This window comes from Rhea americana, unplaced genomic scaffold, assembly GCF_003343005.1.
Source record: "Rhea americana isolate MKP2758 unplaced genomic scaffold, rheAme1 scaffold_84, whole genome shotgun sequence".
In the NCBI taxonomy this organism is placed as follows: domain Eukaryota; kingdom Metazoa; phylum Chordata; class Aves; order Rheiformes; family Rheidae; genus Rhea; species Rhea americana.
Window position 1 is genome coordinate 2,117,833 of NW_028187023.1, and position 21,492 is coordinate 2,139,324.

Here is a 21,492-nt window from a genome sequence, read left to right on the forward strand (position 1 = left end):
CTGGCTCTGGTTGAGAAGTGTATCAGCAATAGCCAGTGTTGGAGTGAAGTTACTCATTTGGTTCAGTGAGTAGGATTATACGTTCTCCATGACTGCCAGATGTTGAACTATTTTAGTTCTGCAGAAATGGCTAGAAACTACTGATATTAAACTGTTTGAACAACAGGATGCAAACCTACCACCAAACATGTCCTTCCAAATCCTATTGCCTGCTGTAACAGCTGGGCACATGTATATATCTGCGGCTGAAAATTAGAAGTTTATTACAAGTTTACAATGAACAAGATAGTTTAATCCAAATATCCCACTAAAAAATTTGAAGTACAAGGAAGTGGTTTTATTTTCTGGCTTTTGGGGCATGAAGCTGTCACTTTAACAACAAATTGTGTTTAACTGAGCTGTGAGGATGAATTTCTTAAGCTCTTAACAAATTCTGCTCTGCTTTTCCATTGTCACTTGATATTTTTTTTGGCTGTGCAACTTTGGAAGTGCACGGTGAAACAGTTACAGAGCCTTATTTTTGTGCTAGCCGTGTATTATGAGCTTTATTTTGCCTTTATTATGCCAGTGGAGCACTGGCAGTAACATCCATATTGAGGRACATGCTCTATAAATGGCAGGACTCATTGTCTTCTGACTTCTGCCCCTGCTTCTCCAAAGTGAAGATCTCTGCTGCTGCCCCTTAGACATGGTAAGAGCGTAAGTGAGCTATGAGAATGCCAATGAAACTGTAGAACGCACTGGTTAAGCCCATAAAGTATGAGTCAAACCATGGAGAAAACTGTCCTTTTATTAGAAAAAGCCATTCTCCTCAGTGTTATTCTGAATGATAGTGTGAAGACTTAATTCTTCTGTTCACTGTTTACAGTGTCCTCTTTTAATGTGGGGTTGGAAAATGCAAAATAATTGCTACAGCTTTAGGCATCTGTGACTCTCCTGTTAAAGCTCTTTTTTTTTTTTTTTTTTTTTTTAACAGGAGAGGCCTCTAGTGAAATGTAGGTTTTGAGCATTGCAGACCATCTAATTCTTTTTAAGCTGAAAGTCTAAATCCTCACCAAAACATCACATGCAGCTTGTCACCTCATTTGTCACATCTGCCAGTGCCAGGAACTGACCTAAGCACGGAAACTCAATTCCATCAGAGCTCCTGAATGTGTCTCAGGTCAGAAATAACAAAATCTTTGGCAGGATGAGCAGAAGGAAACCTGCATCAGAACTGTCTGCCTAACATCTGGACTTGTGTATAAAAAGTACTTAGTGTCTCAGTAGAGCCAATTATCTGGCACATGAGAGTGCAGAAAATCACACACCTGATCAACCCTCTCCATCTTCTGTGCCTCCCAAATAATAAAAAAAAGCGTGAGAGAAAAAAAGAAGAAGAAAAGGTTCAGTATTCACTGGGAATGGGATAAATAGGGATATGCATGGGGATTTGCCATGGTGAAACTGTGGACGATACATCAGGAAGACTGCTAATGGAGAGCAAGCATGTGTTTTTCTTCTGTGACTGTTAATTGAACTGTATGACTAGTGAGTTGAATCCACTAATCTTTATCACCCCAGTCATCCTAAACACCTTAGATTCATGGTATTCTCTCTTTTGGAGTAARCCTTTTTCATAGCAAGCTGTTATTTTCCTTCTTGTTTCTTTACATTTTTCCTATATCTACAACTTGCTGTTTTGCTTACAAATATTACCATTTTGTGCTTGAAAGGCAGATGAGACTTGACAAAACATGCTATTTATTTAAGTACCTATCAAACCTGGTAACATTTTAAACTGATATTAAGCTTATTTGAAGTATAGGGTTTTTTATTTTATTCTGTGATCAGCTATCAAAGCCATAGATTTCTTTAAGGATAAATACTAGGATAAGTACTCTTATCTAAGGTTTCCAGATGCATGAAGATAAAGTGATTGGAAACAGCCAGCCTGGATTTACCAAGGGCAAGGCATGCCTGACCAGGCCTCTGTGATGAGATGAGGCTTGGTGGATGAGGGGAGAGAGGTTAGTATGGTTTATCTTCAGTTTAGCAAGTCTTTTGATGTGGTCTCCTATAGCATCCTTATAGTGAAATTGGGAAGAAGTAGACTGGATGGGTGGACTAAAGGTGGTGAAAAAGTAGCTGGCCCACTGAGCTTAAAGAGTAGCAGTCAGTTATTCAGATTCCAGTTTGCAGCTGGTGGCCTTCCTCAGTGGTCATCATTTGGGCCATACTGCTTATCGTTTTCGTTAATRATGTGAATGAAGGGCCAGAGATCATGGATGCCACCACATTGGTGGAGTGGTCAAGATGCTGGAGGACAGGAYGACTGATCTGAGGGAGGAATGGATGGACAGAAACCTCTTGAAATTCAGCAAAGACAAGTGGCAAGTCTTGCATCTGGCAGGGAGTAACCCCAGGCAGCGGCACAGGCCTGTGGAGCAGCTTTGCAGAAGGGGTGAGCAAGGTGAGCCTGGGCTCAGCAGTGCACCCTTGCAGGGAGGAAAGCTAACCCCATACTGGTCTGCGTTAGTAAGACTGTAGCCAGGAGTTTGAGGGAAGCAACTATTCCACTTTATTTGGCACTTGTGAGACGGCATCTAGAGAACTGTGTCCCATTTGGGCTCCTCATTGCAAGGTACTGGCAAAATGGAGCAAGTCCAGCTGATGGCCACTAAGATGGTTGGGGGCTGGAGCACATGATGTATGAGGAAAGGCTGGGAGAGCTATGTTTTCTTCAGTCTGGAAAAGAGAAGACTTAAGGAGAGATCTAACAGTTGTCTTCAGTTATGTAAAGCGTGGTTATAGAACTAGAAATGAAAGTTATAAGAGCTTTGGCTGCTGATCCGAGAGTTGCGGAAGGTTTAAAAATAGATAATTTGGTTATTTTTACAATTGTTTATTTTCATTTATTATACAGGAATACCTAAAAGAAAAAAAAGAAAAAAAGAGAGAGAGAGAGAGAGAGAAACATTCTCTGCGTGTCTAGCATGGAAAATAAGACGCAAATATAACGGAATGCTCTGGCTAGAGTTATCTGTTGCAGTATCTGTTTGAATTATCTATCTATGCTAAAGCATACAAAAAATTTACAGGATTTACAGGAATTCATTGCAGATAAGGGGAGTTTGTGCACAGTTACTGCACTGCAGCTGGGCAGACACAAAATGCATAGCAAGCTCAGATGACTAGTTGCAGTTTGTCAAATGAAAATAGATGCAACGCTCATGTCAAGCATTTTAAATGGAAATAACAGAACAAGTTTAACAAATCTAGTACCTAAAGTTGCTACAGCTACATCAGTATTGCCAACCCTAAATATTAGGCCTAACATACCAGGCCCAGAAAATTGAGATTTGAAATACACATTTTTTGGGGAGATCTTTTTATTTGCTTCTGGACTCCTAAACTTCTGGAGTGCAATGAGAACTATATTTTCAAGTCACACACAAACTTTTTATGACAGAGAAATGTATATGCTGGGTGCAAGGGAGGGGAGGACGCTGAATAGGAAGCCATGGATTTTTTTCAGAATCACTTGACTCCAGAAATTGAAGTTTAGAAAACTCCACCAAATATTGCAAAATTTGAAGTTGAGTAAGGAGCATGTGTAGTGTTTTGATCTATATTTGTACAGCTTGGATATTTTCAGCATACTCTCTGGAGATTGCCCAGGACTGCAGAGTAGATCTGCGAGGTGGACCCTGCCTGATTCCTTCTCCATCTGCGCCCACAGTTCAAATTCCAGTTCAACACTCTGGATGTTGYTGTGGGGTAGTCAGTGACTATGTCTTATGAAATAACACCACTGTGGCAGCATCATGCAAAGAAACTGGATCAACCCTGGTTTTTCTGAGCAAAGAATGTAAGTTAGTTAGTCACCACCCCCTTTCTCTGCACCACTGGGGTTTTTGTCTGTTTGCCATGGAAGTGAAAACATAACTAGTTAAACAAGCAAGAGCTAATGAAGCCCTAGGCAGAAGGTCTGACTTTCTGAGGCTACCCGACTGATCTGTCTGGTGTCGAAAATGATTTATCCATGTTAGACAGCTTTCTGCTAGGCTAAGTCACCCTGCTATGAAGCCAACTTGAGGTCACCTGTGCAGCACTACTCTCTTCATTATAGAATACCCTTTGTTTACAGTAGTCATGTAATTGCATACAAGTGCTTTTTGCCCAAGTGTTCATTAGACAGACTGTCTGAAACATTTGCAGTCTGAAGAAATTCCAAAAAGTAAGTTTCTGTGTGGGCTTCAGAGAAAATAGGGTGATTTGAAAGGCTAACATATTCTTCTGAAGCTTTTCTGTTTTGATTGATACGTTTATGTTGTATGTGCAAAGTGGAACGTTATATAAGCCTTTCTGGGTTCTGGAAAGAACAAGAGCCAAAAGGATCATTTCTCTCCTGTAATACTACTGAAAATATATTAACCTTTACTTGTTTTTTTTTTCTTTAGAAGAATTCAGTATCGTTCAAAAGTTTAGAAAGTTTATTCACAAGTATAATGTATTGCTAGCAGGAATTTCATTGAAATCCTCTGTACGAGTTCCTTGAAGATGTTGACTTTTCTTTTAAAATTATTCTGTTAAATTTTTTTCAGAACAAAATATGAAAAAGGAATCCTCATCCATAGTTACAGAAAATTTTATTCTAACTCTTCAGTGACATTTTCAGCTTCATGTTTCAGAGTTGAGCAGATGAACATCTATGCATCAAAATTATTTTTAGAAACTTAGAATTTGCAAGTCAAGTAAGACTCACACAAATCTCATCTCAGGCTCACGCGCTTGTACTCACTGAAGCATCTAAGCATGTTTGTCACTATTTCCTCTCTAGTCTTTCCACTTCTCACTATGGTACTAGGTTCTCAGAGGCCTCTTAGAATTTATCATAAGAGGAACAAGTTTTTCTCTATTGAAAAAAAAAGCTAAAAACCTTCTCTCTCTTGGTCCATTCCACTTTCTGTGGAATATCCAATTCTGTTTTCGGTCGAGATGTCTGCATGTGTGTTGATATCCAGCATCATGTTGTATTGTGCAGTGACGAGATGCTGTTGCAGTCAGCGTTGTTTTAGGGCTGGGCTGAGGTAGCTGTCTTCAAAATTAATTCAGCTGAGTTTTTAAAAAATGCTTAAGTTTCTTTCTCTCAGTCCTGGCATTGTGGGAAGTACACCACAATTTGTTTGAGCACAGTCRCACAGAAGCATCAGTTTCCCAAAGCCGTAGACTTGGATCTGTCTCCCAGAGGTCTTGTATAACATTTCTATGTAGCTCATAGGAGAAAGTTTCTTTTACATTATTAAAAAAAGAAAGTGTAGTTGTTTTTATTGCATAGCTATGGAGATCACATTTGTATAGCTCTTCTCTAGTGTGAGTAGATGCCAGCTCTCACAGCTTACGTGTATTGTCATGCTGGCTACGTACTTGAAGGAATTCCACTGTGTCGTTGGAAATGACGTTGGTCATGCGGTAGGGGACAGTCTCCTGTCACAGTCCAAAACGTGCTGGTGCCTCAGTGCTCAAAGTGCTGCAGACATGCAGGCTTCTTTAGGGAGATGCAAACCAAGCTCCCAACTGCTGGTAGCTGCTGTCATCTCAGAACCTTTGAACGAGAGCAGTAGTGTTGAGCCTCACCGCATACCCGCTGCGGCTCGGCCAGCCGTGCTCGGCCTCCAAAGAGTCTCCTGGTAGTTGAGATGCGCTTAGTACTTTTAATTTTCTGGTCTCAGATCCTGAACAGTGGCTCRGTTTCATTGGTCAAAAGAATTACTTTTAGTCATAGGTTTTTAAAGTATATCCGATCAGATTCAATTTTCTAGGAATAAAAAAAAAWTTGAAAGTATTCAGTGTTCCCCTAGCTGCTGTAGGCCAAAGCAGAGCACTTTTAAAAATCAYGCTCAGATTGTGTATGTCTACACTGGAGGTGTTTTTTTGATTTGTTTGTTTATTTGTTTTTAACAGATACAGTGATTTCTATGGCCAGAAGAAAATGTATAGCTCACCTTAGTATTTACATTTCTAAAATTTCCCACAGATCAGCAGATACTGTAAAAAAACAAAACAGAAAAAGCCTGCACAGGTTTATCATCTAGGCTATTAAAACTCTTGTAAGTTAATTCTTATGTTATCTCCTCTTCAAGAATGTTTAGTAGCTATATAATATACCAAATAAAAGTTATGCTTTTTTCTGAAATTTATCATCCTGTTGAAATGACAGAGGGCTCCTGTCATTTCAGTTATTTATTATGTGTAACTTCTTGTTTTTGTCTCCTACTGTTCTTGCAGAGAACTAAAAATGTTTTAGACAACAGATGTAGAACACTTAGAAATATTTGGAATGTGTGGGAATATCCTGGGGAACCACCTGTCCTGAAGTGTGAAAGACGGAGTCAATTTGTGAACACTGTTCATTACACTGACAGCACCAGAGAACAGAAGGACACGTACAATAAACGTAAAGCAGAATGAAAACTGCTGGATAATTATACAAGGTTTACATTACTCGAGGAAATGTAGGGAAGAAAGGCAAATCAACAGGTTAAATGCTCATTAATACATACCCAATAATCCACATTTGAGATTCCCGTAATAAGTACAGCCTGAAGCAGTTTTTCATTCTCAGGAAGCTCACAATTAAGAAGGAAAGAAAGAAATGGATTTTATCTGATTTAGCCTAAATAAGGTATTTCATTTATTGTTGGACTGCTTCTAATAGCCAGATCATATCTATTTAGTTACAAATTAACCATTACAATTAATAATGACTATATTGACTATCCTTTGCAGCAACAACAACAACAAAAAAAAACCAATTTGCATGTTGTAGAAAATCAAGATTTTAATAACGATTTGAATTCCCTTAAAGCCTGGGGATTTCGAGGTGATTTGCTGCTGGTGTCTGTTTTTCTACATGTTTACCCTTTATCGACTAAGCATTACGAACGCTGTTTCACAGCTGAGGGAACAAAGGCACCGATAGCATCAGTATGTAGCATTTGCATTCCTTCATTCTGAGTTCTGGCATGTGAGGACCCACCGTTCTTTATTATCTCCTTCCTTCAATTATTTTTAAAAAGGAGGATATTAAGATCAGGATGCTAGCTACTTCCCTGCCTCAGGGAAGAACTGTGAAGATGTTAGTTAATATTTCTACCGGTTGCCCTCTTTTTTTCCTCACTCCAAGCATCGTGTGGAATGACCGTTGCTGCGGTCCAGGTTAAAATGCAACAGAATTGCTCAGTGTTTTTGYCCATAGGCAAGTGTAGGCTGGGAAACACTGTCTCATAGTCTGCTTTAAAAAATGAAGATGTTATATGAATTAGAAGGCAACTCAGATTTACCTTCTCATTTTAGACTTTGGAAATAGTGAAGTCAGGTTAAAACTGATGGCTTAGGTGACTCTAAATTTTATGTATGGATGTGAAGCTGACCTTGAAAACTAAAATCTATATCTGATACTACATGCACAGAATCAGTGAATAAAACAACTGTTGATGTATTCTCTTGATTAAGAATGATAGAAAAGTCAGGACATATATTAGCTGTGTTTCCCACAGCGAGTACAATTCTCCCTGCCCTCATATATAATGGCTCGCTGCTGCATATTATGCAAACAAATTACACATACTGTGGGAGCCACAACTTTAAGTTTCTCAACCTTTTAGCATGCAAAAAYCTAGAATTAATTATGTTTTTTTTAAAAAAAAACATTGAAAGTTCCTCTTAGCTGGAGGGAGGCCTTTTGTGATTAAAGGAAACAGGTTTCATTGAGCTAGACAAGTTCTGATCTGTCCTCTTTTTCACCTCCCCTCAGGGCAAAGACCAACAGCTTGAGGGTGACCCCTTCAAGAAGTTGCACTGAAAAGGAAGATGAGAAAGGCTGGACAGGCTCTTTCTAATGCTCTGCACTGGAGCCAGGAAAAGGCAGCTGTTTCTAGCCTTTCTGAGCCCCCTCCCTTTCTTTCCCCCCCTTTCCTGGTGGCTGAGATCTGGGCTTGCTGCCATATCTGTTTGTCTGTCTGTCTCATGTTGTTTTTCTCAGAGAGCTTCAGAGGCCAGTTGCCCATAGTCAGTTGCTGGGAACAGAGGTTGTTCCTTGTATCGTCTTAACTCTCCATGCCAGAGTGTTCATGCTTGAATAGGAAACAGCAAGATCTGTCAAAATAGCCCTTTTCTTTAGAGCTTTGAGGCTGCATTCTCCACGGCCATCTGTTCCCTTTCACCCTTTTGGACAATGTTGCTATTTGAAACCAACCACTCTTTGCTCTCTCCCCTTCCCCTTGCTTTTCCTCCCCCCACTTTCTATCTGGGAAAACGGGTGGGTGTGTGGGGGGGGAACCTTGTTTCTGGCCCTTGCTAGCCTCTAGGGGATTCAACCATTTTGTAGTCCAAGGATTAAAAGTGGTATTTTGCAATTTTTTATTTTTCACTGACTTTTTAAAAAATGTAATACATCTCAGGAGAGAGGAGTCTCTGCAGTCAGAAGATCATTTTGGATTTATGCATTATTCTCCATAGAGCACTTCTGTGTCCTGTTGGTGCCTGATGCAGACTACAGCGAAAACTTGGCACATCTTGTAATATTTTACATTATAGCAGGAACGGAAGGAACCTCTATAGTTAAGAATGTATAAATGTTTCCATTCTAAGCCTCTGTGTTCAGTCAGAGAAGCTTATCAGGATGAAATTTTCCAGTCTTGGTTGTTGTCCAAAGTTGAATTTATTTAGTTAGTTTGAGATAAAGTGAGTCATTCCTTTTTGAGAATGAGATGAGGAAAAAAGAATATACTGCCTCAGGCCCAGGACGGGGGAACAGTGACACAGAGATTAATCGACTTGCTCAGAATCTCCTGGAAAGTCTGTGTCAGAGGCAGACGGTGAATCCAGACCCCTTTAGTCCTTGTCCATTTAACGTCTTCCATGTTATATGCTCTGTGTATACGTACATACACATACATGCAATTTCAGCTTTGCAAATGAGTCATTTCTGAACAGTGAGCCGCTGTGGTGTGTGCAGGTATTAAAATATTTTGTCATTTATCTTATATTGAGAGGAAAGGCATTTTATATATAAGTAAATCTGCTGTGCAATTACAGCTGTGAAAGGGCAGTGTTAGCACATGTCCTGAAGGTACTTGAAGCCCTTGGCAGTGTCTGCTAGGTTCACGTGTCGAACGTCCCCTGGGCCGGGCCAGGAAAGCAGAAGCAGAGCGGATGCGCCGCGGTCTCGGCCTTCGGTTTGCTTTACCGGCCGCTCTGCGCTGAGACCTGGATGCGGCAAATAAGAGCTATGTTGGAAAATACGGACTTGTGGTTAAATACTCACGCGTTAAGGAATGCCACAGTTAACAGTGATGTTACTGTTCGTGCRCAATAATTAAGTCCCTCATTCTGCATTTGTGAGATAAAGTCACACACGCTGTTTTACATTTAATGTTTCCTAACTTTTGTGTTCCTAATCAGGCATCCAAAACATTCTTTCAGTTTAGTTTTTGTGATGGGTAGTATTAAGAGTTTTGCCAAATCTGTACTCCAGATGCGAACAACTGTAACTTGCAAACAGTCATTTCTAGCCCCAAAATGTTTGGCTGACCTCTGTTTCCATGTCGCAGGCTGAAAGAAAATTGTTTCATCCTGGAATTTATTTTTGAAAACTTTGGCTTGTGATCCAAACATTACAATTCTATGGTKGTTGTTTTTATTTACACCTAGAGGGAATTGCTGTAACTGTTAGCTATGTGAACAGTGTGAAGAACACTGAGGGCTAAGTTTTCAAAGAAATGACTAAGGTCATAATGCAAATTAAAACAGTTTGTGTAGTTTTCACACAAAACATCTCAACTTTCAAGCAAAATTTAAGACTGCCTGTTAAACATAGCCCTTGTTGCCAGTACCACTCCCAAGTCATAATACTTTAGTTTTTCAAACCTCTGTATCAAAAAATAGTCACTCACTGAGATTTGAAAATAATTTTGAAAGAGGACTAGTATAGAAATACTCTTGTAGTTAGGAATGAAAAGGATGGATAACTTAATTCACCAGTTTGAAACCAGGAAACTAGACTGTGATCAAAAAATGTTATTTGTTAATGATTTTTAGCCTATGCTGTGTAAATTGAGGAAAGGTTCRCTGCAGCGTGGGCTGAAAGGCAATGCTAGTGCTAGCGTTAGTTGAGCTAATGCGAGAACTAGCAGTGAGCTGGCTGCAGCAGCACAGAGTTCTCTGTGGCTTCTTAACGGGACATATTTGCTCAGGCAGAGCTTAGTGCTCGTTTGAAACTAACTTGCGTACATCTACAGTCCTTTCCCATCTGCTTGTAGACATACCATCAGCCTACTCCCCAGGAAACGGACAGCCATGTCAGAAACACCCTCGGTATGTTAGCACTAATTGGTCCTTTTATTGGCCACTTTGATGGAGAACTCAATGTGCGATAGAAACTTGACTCTCTCCTCTGCACTCCGTTCACCCTTCCCTGCCCTGACTCTCAAATGTAATTTAARGTTCATTTGCAGACTGGCTCCTACCTCGCCTGCGCTACTGCTGATTTTGTCTGCACTGTGTCACTTTTGTGGTAAGAGAGCTAAGCTGCCAAGACGTTGTTTCTTTACCAGAACGTATTTCATGAGAAATTATAGAATATGGGAATATAGTGTGTCTCAGACCACAGCATCCAAACACGGCCACGGAGCAGCGAGCTGCACTCTGAAGCTTGCTGCAGTTTCCAGATCACGCCTCCCTCTCGTCCCCGCAGATGTATGGGGTTTGTTCTGCCTTTCTGGGATGATAGCCATTTAGCCTTCCAGACTGCAGACTGCTGTGTTTTTTTGTCCTTGTCAGGGAGGAGCGTAACAGCTGGCTCATTTGGTTCTAGCCTCGAAAGTTCGGAAGTGGCAAATCCAGATGATGGGTAAACACTAGCAGAGACTGATGAAGGTTAGCAGCTGAGATTAGCCATCCTGGGAAAATCAGATACTATAATGCTGAGGCTGTGTAGGTCAGAGGGCCGAGGCTTGCAGCACGCAAGGCTTCAGTTGCTTTGACAGCACGATACTAAATTTCACTTCTTTATTCAAGCCTTATGGGACCTACACACATGTAATTCTAGCACTCTGCCTCCTCCCTCCTACATGCATTCTGATTAATATCATGATCTGTTTAATTCCCTGAGGGACCTTAATGAAAAAAATACAGCAATAACTTGTAGCATGATTGGTGAGGTGATAATTAAAAGCATTTTCTGGTTCACAGGACCCTAGCAGTACCAGATGCCATGACTGGGCAAGCTTTGTTTTTCAACCTATGCATCCTTTATATGTGCAGGCAAGGCAGAATTCCATCTCTGTTCTTTTTGCTTTAGGTCAGTGCTTTGGGATTTTATTTCCTAGTCTTGGAGAGACAGGAAGAAGTGACTGCATAGGAGGGGTAAGAGGGAATAAGTTAGTTTAGGTTTTAGTGGTGAGCAGTGTGGGGCACAGCGGTGGGTTCTGAGAAGAGAGTAAATTTGCACAATTTTGGATTTTAGAAAAAGAATTTCTCAAAATCTGCCATTAGAAAAGGAAGGAAAGTGAGCTTTAGGATGAAGAGTTTATCCTTGGTTACTGGAAGGAAAATCACTGTCTTGTGCTTGGTCTTCCTTATCCCTCCCACTGAAGCACCCGTGATTACAGTCACTTCCATTAGAAATGCAGGAACACTAGAGTGCTGGAAACTGCTCAGTTTAGGGTTTATTGCCAGACCACAGGAGCAAAAGATTTATGCTGGTAAAAAGAAAGTATCAGTTCCCAAGGATCTCGACTCCACAATTCCCTGATTTGGGCCCTGTTTCAGGTGCTGTAAACCACCAGCTGTCTTCCCACCTCCACAAATCTCCTGAGACGTGACCATTTTGTTCATGGCTGGTAGATTGTCTGGCAAGAAATCAGACCAGCTGGATTTTCTCATTTCTTAATGTCTATTTCTTTTTTAGGTCAGCAGACAGGAGTCTGAGTACTACTATGTATGTGCTTGTCTCTCTGATAACTCTCAAAATAAAACAGAATCAACATGATTCCACCAGTGCTGGGGAATGAGATCCTCTAATGCAAAACACACTGATAAGAGTGGGTGTGCTGATCAGCACCAAGTATGAGATTAAAAAGAAAAAAAATATCTGTTCAGTTCTTTGGAGGACCCTTCCTAGGTCTTCACCTGGATAGAAGTCCTGGCTGATTTTTCAGGATAGAATAATGGTTAATACTATTCATTTGAAAAAGCTTCTAATGTTTCATGGAGAATACTGATAAACCTTATTTATAACCGGTTTTGCAGATCTGTCCTTATTTTGATCAGTTTCCCCTCTTCCCTTACGGAAGATTCCTTGTGGGTGGGGAGAAATCAGCAGAAGGTAAAAGACTTAAAACGCGGTTCTCAGGAGAAGAGGGCCTTTGGGTCAGGTTAATAGTTGTTGTTCGGAGTGTACACGGTGTTTTGCATATTGCAGTCGAGAACTCYGGGTAGTGGTCACACTATAATTAATGAATGGCTGTAAAAAGCTGGCAGAAAGGACCTTACTCTGGGTGTAATAGATGAACACTGTAACAATTGTCTAGAATGTGAACCCAGATGTGCGGAAATATAATGATAAACAAAAAAAGTGTGAAAACTTGCCTATTTGGGGAATATGAGGCAGATAAGCTGTGATGTCCAGAGTTAGAAGTGGGTTTATTCTGTCACATACACCGCTTTCTCTCCGTAAGAACTTCGCAGCTGGAGTCTGAGTGGCAATTTTCTGTCTCTTGATGATGAATGAATCAGAATAGTCTCTTTGGTGTAATCTCCATTAGGCATTACTTCTGCAGGAGTAACATACCTCTTAACTAGGGTTGCTCAAAACCTTTTCATTGAAACTAATTTTTAACTGAAAATACAGAGTTATACTGAATTGTGTTGTTTGCTAAGTGTGTACTGGTGACTATACTGTAAAGGAAAAAGGAAAACCAAATCACTCACCATCAATAACTAAACAATTTCAGTTTCCAGATAAAATATTTTTACTTTTTTTTTTTAATTAAAACTTGAAGGAATGTGGAATAATTTGTTTTTACACAGATTCATAATGAGAGGATATTTGGGAGTAAACTTGTCAGATTCCCACTGTTAATAAAGCAAGGAGAGTAAACCTTTTAGAAGTTACAGTTTTTACACGACTGCTTTTTTGGCCAAGCTTGATTTCTTGCAGCAACCATTGGTTTTCCTGCCACATGGCCTAAGTAATAAAAGACTGTATGAAGGAAATACTGTAGTCTAGCAAGCGAGTTTTTTTTCTCCTAAACTGAACTGATCTCTGCTGGTGACATGCCTGCATAAAACATTAACTGAAATAGAACTGTACAGTTGGAATGGGGAACATCATTTGCTTTAGTGTCAGTTCATATAAATAAGTAATTTGTGTTTGGTGATTACTTAGGTAYGTAGAGATACTTTATGATGATCTGTCCTATGCTTTGTCCTAGGCAAGCAATACTGAATGGTGGTCTGAGTAGCTGTCTACTGCTAGGGCCATGACTTTCTTTTAAAGAACTTCGTTTTTGTCATCCTMGCTCAGTGTCTCTTAGTTTTCTGCCAAGGGTAGAGAGTACATGACAGGAGGAGTTTGGGATGTACCTTGACTGCCTAGTACAGAGAATGAAACTGCCATCACTGTATGGTAAGAAAATCAGAATTATCTGTAGGCTGAAGAACATGCTGTACAGAAGGGCTGGAAATGTCGGAAGAGGGTGAGCAGGAGTTGAAGGGTACTGTGGTTAGTTACTTCATAGATGAGTGTCCTGTGGGTTGATTTTTACTGTGATGGGGTTTTCCACTATTAGTTATATTTAGGCTTGTACTTTCTGAGTAGGTGAAGATGGAAAAATAGATTGGGTTTTGCCTTTTTTTTTTTTTTTTTTGGTGTCATTGTTAGATATCTGTGCCAAAAATTTGCACTGAGCGCAATGCAGGTGAAAAGCAGTGGTTTTTATGTGCTCTACCAGTGAACCAGAACTCCCGTGTAAGAAAACTACRTAGCCTGAGAGCAAGAGGGAAAAGTACTTTCCTCCTTACTGCATGGTGTAGTATTTTTGTTGAGCTCACCAGCCTAATTGTTTATAAATATTTTCTCTGTACTTTTGGAGGGTTTTTTTCCTTCTTTTTGATAAATACACTGTTTTCAAGATGATTAGATGTTGCTAAGATTTGAAAGATTTGGGGACTAGTAGCTTCTCTTGCTATTTCACTGTGATGTTGTGCATCAATCCCTTTTTACATTTGAAAGACTTTTGACTTGCTGAATTGATGGAGATTGCAAAGGGGCCCAGTGGTGGGGATGAACCTGTCAGGCCAGCATGCTCTCATCTAGAAAGACAAAAAACTATATGAAAATGTGGAAAGGGAGGAACTCAGTGCTCTGTGCAATTATACCAACAAGGAACAGATTTCTTTTTTTAAATCAAGAATATAATCACATCCTACCTGCAAGGACTCTTTGCTTTTAAGAATGTTTTATGAAGCTTAGTATATTTGATTCAGGACACTGGATCTAGTTACTCGCATTTACACAGGATAAGACACTAATGAATCAGAAGTTTCTTTATGAATATAAAGTCCCCCTCAATCACACTTGCAGCAGTTGGGGCTCGGTTACCTGAGGGAGTAATGTTTAAGGCAAATATGGCACCTCCTTCTGCGGAGAAGGAGAGAAAGTCTTTAAGACCATGTCTGTACTTACAATTCTCTGGGGCCAAATGTAATGGAATAAACTCAGTATGGAGCTGAACGGCTTTAATCCTACTGCTGCCTCCACTGGAAAGTGGGGTGGTGGAATAAAGCCACTTTCCCCATCCTGCTAATATAAGGAAGGTTACCTGTGGAGTGCTCATTTTAATTGCACTGACTGGGGAAACAAATCAAAGGTGTAATGGGCCTTGTGCATGAGTAGGGCAAAGTGTTGTCGGCTGCTTCCACAGCCACCTCTTTTCGGGGCAGAGGAGCCCCGTGCGTGCCTCGTGTTTAGCAGCAGTGCTGTAGACCTCGGCTGAAGAACCACCCTTTCTTCCTTGATTTATTTTCCCCCTGGTTGCAGAGAGTCATTTACTTGGAGTTTGCCCACAGGAAGCTTTATTTTCACTTGTGACAGCTGTTCAACGAGAGTGAAACAGCCAGTTCCTTCTTTCTGCCTGTGTTTCACAACAGCTACGGGCTCTACTAGGGTCTCCACTGTTGCCCTGCAGAGCCCAGGTTTCGAGGAGAAGCAGGTCCTCAGCCTGCCTGCGTGGCAGCAGGCGCCCTTTGATGATCAATTTAGTGCTCRTTCTCTTTGTGTGGGGAAGGAAAGGATGTTCAAATGAATTAAAATCACCGGGTCATAAATAAGGCAACGGGTTGTTTAGAGGTTTTCTCCTTGCTCCAAACACAAAAAGATAGTAAATGTCTCAGGGGAAGAAAAGAGGAAGAAGGGAGGATAYGTTAAAATGGATTTATGTTCAAATATGCCCTTAAAAAACCCCAAATTTGCTTTTCTGTTATTTCAAATCGTACTTTGTTATTAGTGAACTGGATAAAGGAATGGGATAAATAGTACTGTTCAAAACARAGCGATATTTTTCTGCATGTTTTGCCTCCTTCTTCTGACCTTCAGATTTTCATGTTTAGAACTGGGAGCGTGTGCACTTCTAGCATGCGCCTTCACCTYCCCCCATGAGGATCCCATCCCTGTGCCTCTGCTTTCATCACATTTTCCACATACTGACGSCCCCTCCAACATCCATGCACAAACTGGGGTCCATCACCTTTGCTCTATCTGTCTGTCAGCCCTGTTTCTTCCTCCTCCTGTTCCCTGTGCTCCTAGTTTGCCCATGCCCAAATCTGAAGATCGGAAGAAGGAGGCAGAGCATGCAGAAGAATACTGCTCTGCTTTGAACAGTACTATTTATTCCCTTCCTTTGTCCAGTTCAACTAATAACTAAGTAGGATTTGAAATAACAGAAGAGCTAGTTTGTTTTTTTTTTAAAGGGCATATTTGAACATAAATCCATTTTAACGTATCCTCCCTTCTTCCTCTTTTCTTCCCCTGAGACATTTACTATCTTTTTGTGTTTGGAGCGAGGAGAAGGAATGAAGCACGTGCTGTCACTGTCCTTGAACTTCTCTGCAAAGCTGGTGCTCCWTCCCTCTTAGTTCGTTTCAGTTCCAGTTACTTTACTTCCCTGTCTGCCTAATGCATCAGATTGCAGGAGGATCCCTTATAAAATGGAAACCTTTCCTGTGAGGCATTCCTTTCTACCCTGTAAAACGTCTTCATTGCAAATTTGCTCCAGGCTTACTAACCACTTTGCACCACAGTCATAAATTTGAATAACTTCATAGAAGAGGATTTGCCTGAAAGTGGGTCACACAAACAGCCCTCTTCAGACAGGGGCTGACACAGAATGGTACAGTAGGCTTTCTCCTTTATAATAAAATAAAATAAATCTCCAGCAATTAGCTTGCATGTTTTGCCACAAGCCTTATGCCGCTAGTGCTTCTGTTCACTTTGGTACAGGTTTTAGGCCTGCAAGGAATGCAGAATTAGGAATTATTATGGAGTGATATGTCATTTTTATCACCAGACTCTAGACATTTAACCGCTTAAATGCCCCACTGAGCATTGCAACAGCACAATCTTACTCTCTCTGTTAGCTAATAGCAGAGAAAGAGAGTTTTAGGGAAGTTTGGATATGAATTTTGCAGCTGTTGTAAGTCAACACTAAGCTGCTTTCAAAATGTCAGGGCTTTTGCCTGTAGTCAGAGGGCCCCAAACTGGTGGACRAATCATTTCCAAGTGGTGTGGAGTGGTGCCTTCCCACTGCCAATATGAATGCGGCTATATAACTTACAAGGTGAACACTTCCACACACACCAGAACTCACATTTAGCTGCCTCACTTGAATTTCATGATTCCTATCCGTTTCTAGCAGGTGGGAAAAAGGACAGCATAGACTACGGGAGAAACTTTGAGTTTATTCCATATGACGAAGCAAAGATCACAAAACTTATAAGCTGCTTCTCTTTCTGTTATTCTCTCTCAGCCTGTTTGTACAGTAATAACATTTTACTTTGGTCATGTAAGCTTTTTCCAGAATGAATGTAATGAACTTAAGTAACTTGTTTTAAGTCATTGTAAGGGACGTGACAGAACAGGGAATGAAGTACAGACTTCCCAGCACCCTGCTTTAACACTTGAAACACTTGAACTCAATCTCTCCCCTGAGTGGCAAGCTAAATTGCAAAGGCAGATGAAAAGAACTGTTGTTGTCAGCACATCTGCATTCCCAGTAYGGGTTGGTTAGACTAGTTAACGGAATGGGATTCCTGATACTGGAACTTGCAGTTTGCAGCTTCTGGAGTTTGTTATCCAGGTGGAAGTTTGATGTGTATCAACATGTTAATCCCTCCATTTTGAGCAAAGAAAAGAACTGCCCTTGCTGTTTAGCACAGTTGTAGACTATCTTCAACCTAGAACAGATTCTGTTCATGAAAAGTGGGTATTGTGCAGATCACGGTGAGTTGCCATGATGTGAGAATTAATCCGGACAAGTACTGAGACAAGACTCCTATCAAACTGTTWGCTTGAACCAAATACTTCATAAATTTCTTTTACGATGAAAGACTTCATCTAAATCCAGTAGATATCAGGAGAACATTACATTACTTGGTGGGGTTTTTCAGAGTCTTCACACAAGTCCTTTAGCGCACCAGAATGATTTCCAGGCCCTTCTCTCAAGTTTGCTGCTCTCCTTTGTTTCTTGCAGTCTAATACAATTTCCTTATCACTGTTTCTCCTCTGAACAGTTATTAAAAAAAAATAAAAACTCACTAACTTGCAAATGAAGGGCTATAAGCCTGCATCCCCCCATAGCTGTGCTGAGGCATGAGATGAGTTTGCCATCTAAGTATGGTATTGCTTCCAAAATGTGGTACTTAACGATTTAAGCATCAGTATTAACTGTTGCACCACTGATCCTTTTGTCAGAAATATAAGAATGCTCTGAAATTTGTATTTCAGAGTAAGTGCGATACCCTTTTATCTTTTCCAGCCTATGTTGGCTTGAAACGTCAGCTTTCTCATAGCAAGGTGAAATAGTTCTTTCAACTCTGTGGCTGGCTGCTCTTTTCCAAAGGAGGTCTTGACTGCTTGCTTATGAGAGGGCAGAAGTTAAAGAATGAAAGAGCTATCATTCATTGTAATCTACTTTTATCCACTTTAGTATTCTTTCCCAGTGTATTATTTCAGGATCTTGTCAAATCCAATTTAATTGACTCATTTGACAGGAATTTCATGACTGTCCTGGGGAAGCAATTCTGTTGCCTGATAGATGACAGGAAGTTTCCTGACTTTCAGTTTAGCTTTCTGTCATTCAATTTCAGGCCAACTCTCATAGCTTTTTAACATTTTGGACTGTCTGTCTGAAACAGTTCAGTTTTCAACTTACACATGATCAGTGTGGGTTTTGTTTCTAAATTTCTTTGATTTGTCTGACTTACTCTGTTCTTAAAGAGTTTCTTGGAATAAAACAACTCACCATCTGCCTGTCCATCTTACACAGGACTTGTTGTATAAGCAAAGATGAAGATCTTGAGCTTCCACCTGTCTGTCTGTATGTAGATATATACACATATATGTCATACATGCACATATATATATATATGTATATATATGTGTGTGTGTGTGTGCTGCTGCTAGAGAAATCAAGTGAAACAGCAGTTTAGCAAGCTTGATCATGCTGTGTTACTGGAAACACCTCTTCTTATGTTATCATTGCTGATCAGAGCGTTTTCCATCAGGGTTATATAAAGTTCATATGACTGAGAAGACACTAAACTGGTATTTATACATAAAAGGCTGTTTTTATCCCTTCAGAAATTTTGGAAAATGTGTGAGATGTCGGCTTGCATGAAACAGCATTTTAATTTTCAGATCATGGCATCATGGCACCATACTGTGCTCCTGTAACTTCCTTTCTTATTATTTCTTTAAACACTCTCTATCTGCTGGTGTACTTCCCATTCCCTGGCCCACAGAAGGCTGATTTATATGGAAGGAGTATGTTTAAAAAGGGCAAGAGAAGCATTCCCCATGTATGGTGTGCACCTCCAGATATGTAGGAAAATACATTGATCTCTCCAAAAACGTACGTATTTCTTTGTAGCACATCTTTCATCCTTGGCATTTTAACCGTGTATCAGAGTGAGACAGAGAAGGACTCACACTGTAATTATATAGGTAAATCAGGAAGGTAGGAAATTCATGCAGTTGTGTCATTCATTAAATACAAACTATGATGACCTGGTGTAAGGAATGATCCGAGATGACTGATGAGAAGTTCCCTGCCAAACCCGTGTCTATGGTGCAGCCCTGACATGATTTCTTTTATTTCTACCCTCAGGAGCCTCTGGAGGTGGGAAGAGAGAATCTGGTAGTGTGACAGCAGCACTTGGCAATACCTGGAGTCACAGTGTCAACACCAGGCTCATACTACAATATCACGACTTGCCGACAAGACAGGTGAGAAGTTAACAGCAAACAGAATTTTAATTAAGCTGCACAAAGAGTACTCTGTCAGATGGGCTGTGTCCTTTAAGCGTTCTGGTTATGTGGTGTGTGTTGAGAAGGATGGAGCTTGCAGGCCAGTTGCTTATTCAAGTTGGGGGGCAGTCAGCATCTTCTGCTTTTCAGGGATGGCCAATCCTTACGTGTTTTGGCTCCTTGTGTCATTATGGGCTCCTCTGAGCAAGGGAACCTGGTATGTATTGGCATGATGACACAACTTTCTTGAGCTTTTGGTGCATTTCATGCTAAGGAGATGCAGGTAATCCTTAAAGTGCTTTTCTGCTCACTGATCTCGGGGGCAGGAGGGGGAGGCTAGTCTTTTCAGTGGCATGGTTGTTTTGCTGTCATCTTTTCCACACTTCTGTGCCAAATTTCTGCTATGACTGTTAGGACAGGGAGCACTCTGTCTCCTGCAGCTGCTGTTTGCAAGTGCCTGCATCAGCAAGCTTGACATTGAACAGTAAATATGGTAACAATTTTACAGAAGTGTGTCTGCAAGAAGGAGAGAGCTTACCCTTTTCACTGAGCGGCTCTATGTTTTAGATGAAATTAGTAGCATTTTTGCCTGCAATCCTCACCTCTCAATTTAAAAAATATCGTGAAAAATTAGGAGGCAGGATATTTGAGTTTTGATTGAAGAAAAGAACTTTTTTTGTTTTTGAAAGCATCATAACCCATGATTTCATTTGTCCCTTGGGATATCTGTGGTTATAAACTCTTTTGGCTTTGTCTATTCTGTTTTTGTATTGATGTAACTCTTTCCAAAGGCTCTGACCCTCAATATTAATGTTACTGTTTTTCTGCCCCTTAAAGTAGAGTGCTGTCAGAAAAATTACGTTGCAAAACTTGCACCATCTTACTCCTCAGCTTTACTACCCACATGCCTTCACAACAGAGCTCCTAGCTTTTCTGATGCACAGCAAGGTTTCTCAGAAGGTTGTAGAGACCTTAGAGCCAGAGCAGAGGAAGCCATTCTGGTTTATTTTGCTCATTAGAAGTAAAATTATACCCATGGCACTTATATTCTGAGTGTAGTGTATATTGTGAAGCAGAAATACTGCTCCAGATTCTCAGATAACAGATTGTGTGTGTCAAAAGTAGTTAGAAAAAGGATTTTCTTGACTTGCATTGAACAAGAGAGCACATTCAAATAGAAGTACACTCTCACTTTTGCTGCTCTTTTAAGTTCTCCCTGTTCTACTTCTTGATCTGGACTGTAAAGAGTGCTGCCTTTCTACATATGTGTGCAAAATGCAAAGTTGTCCACAAATTTTCTGGATCACTTTGGATGTACGTGGGAGGTGGATTTGGCAAAAGGGAGAAGGGCAGAAACTGGGCTATATGCTACTTTTTGATACACAAGTCAGCTAAAAAGGATTAAGAACATTCCTGTGTTGGTGGAAAGAGGGAGCAGTTTCCCTAAAGAATATTCTGATATCAAGTCTAGTTTTCCCTGATTTTGTCTGAGAATTAGTAGGTCACAAGGGTATAAAGTGTTTTTTCAGCCTTTACATTCCTTAATAATAATAATAATAAAGAAGTTACAACATCGTGTCTTAATCATGTGTAAATCATGTGTAACAAAAACAGAGTTTTAATCAGTCCTCCAGCTCAGTTTGTTAGGTACATCACCTTGCTTGCATGTGATGCCATAGTCTATTTCAGTTAAATAGAAAAACCAAGTCTGTAGTCAGGAAAAACAACCTTAAAATAAACTTTAATATATATTATAAAAATCAAAGTAATTTGAAACAGAAGTGTGATATAAATAGTAGTTATACTATCTATGATGTCCATGAAAAAATAGGCTATGTAGATGATATTCTGTAAATACTTCCCTGTTACTGATATGTCTCCTTTCTCTCTTCTCTTCTCTTCTCTTCTCTTCTCTTCTCTTCTCT

The 21,492-nt window shown here is 40.3% G+C and overlaps 1 protein-coding gene across 2 annotated transcripts in view; it reads left to right on the forward strand.

Annotated features, from left to right (window-relative positions):
• Positions 1-21,492, forward strand: part of RAD51B (RAD51 paralog B) — a 396,827-nt gene that overhangs the window by 215,810 nt on the left and 159,525 nt on the right. For both annotated transcript variants that reach the window (XM_085323359.1, XM_085323360.1), the window contains one exon: positions 19,428-19,546. In XM_085323359.1, coding sequence (XP_085179485.1) covers positions 19,428-19,546 — 119 coding nt within the window. The remainder of the gene's footprint in view (positions 1-19,427; positions 19,547-21,492) is intronic.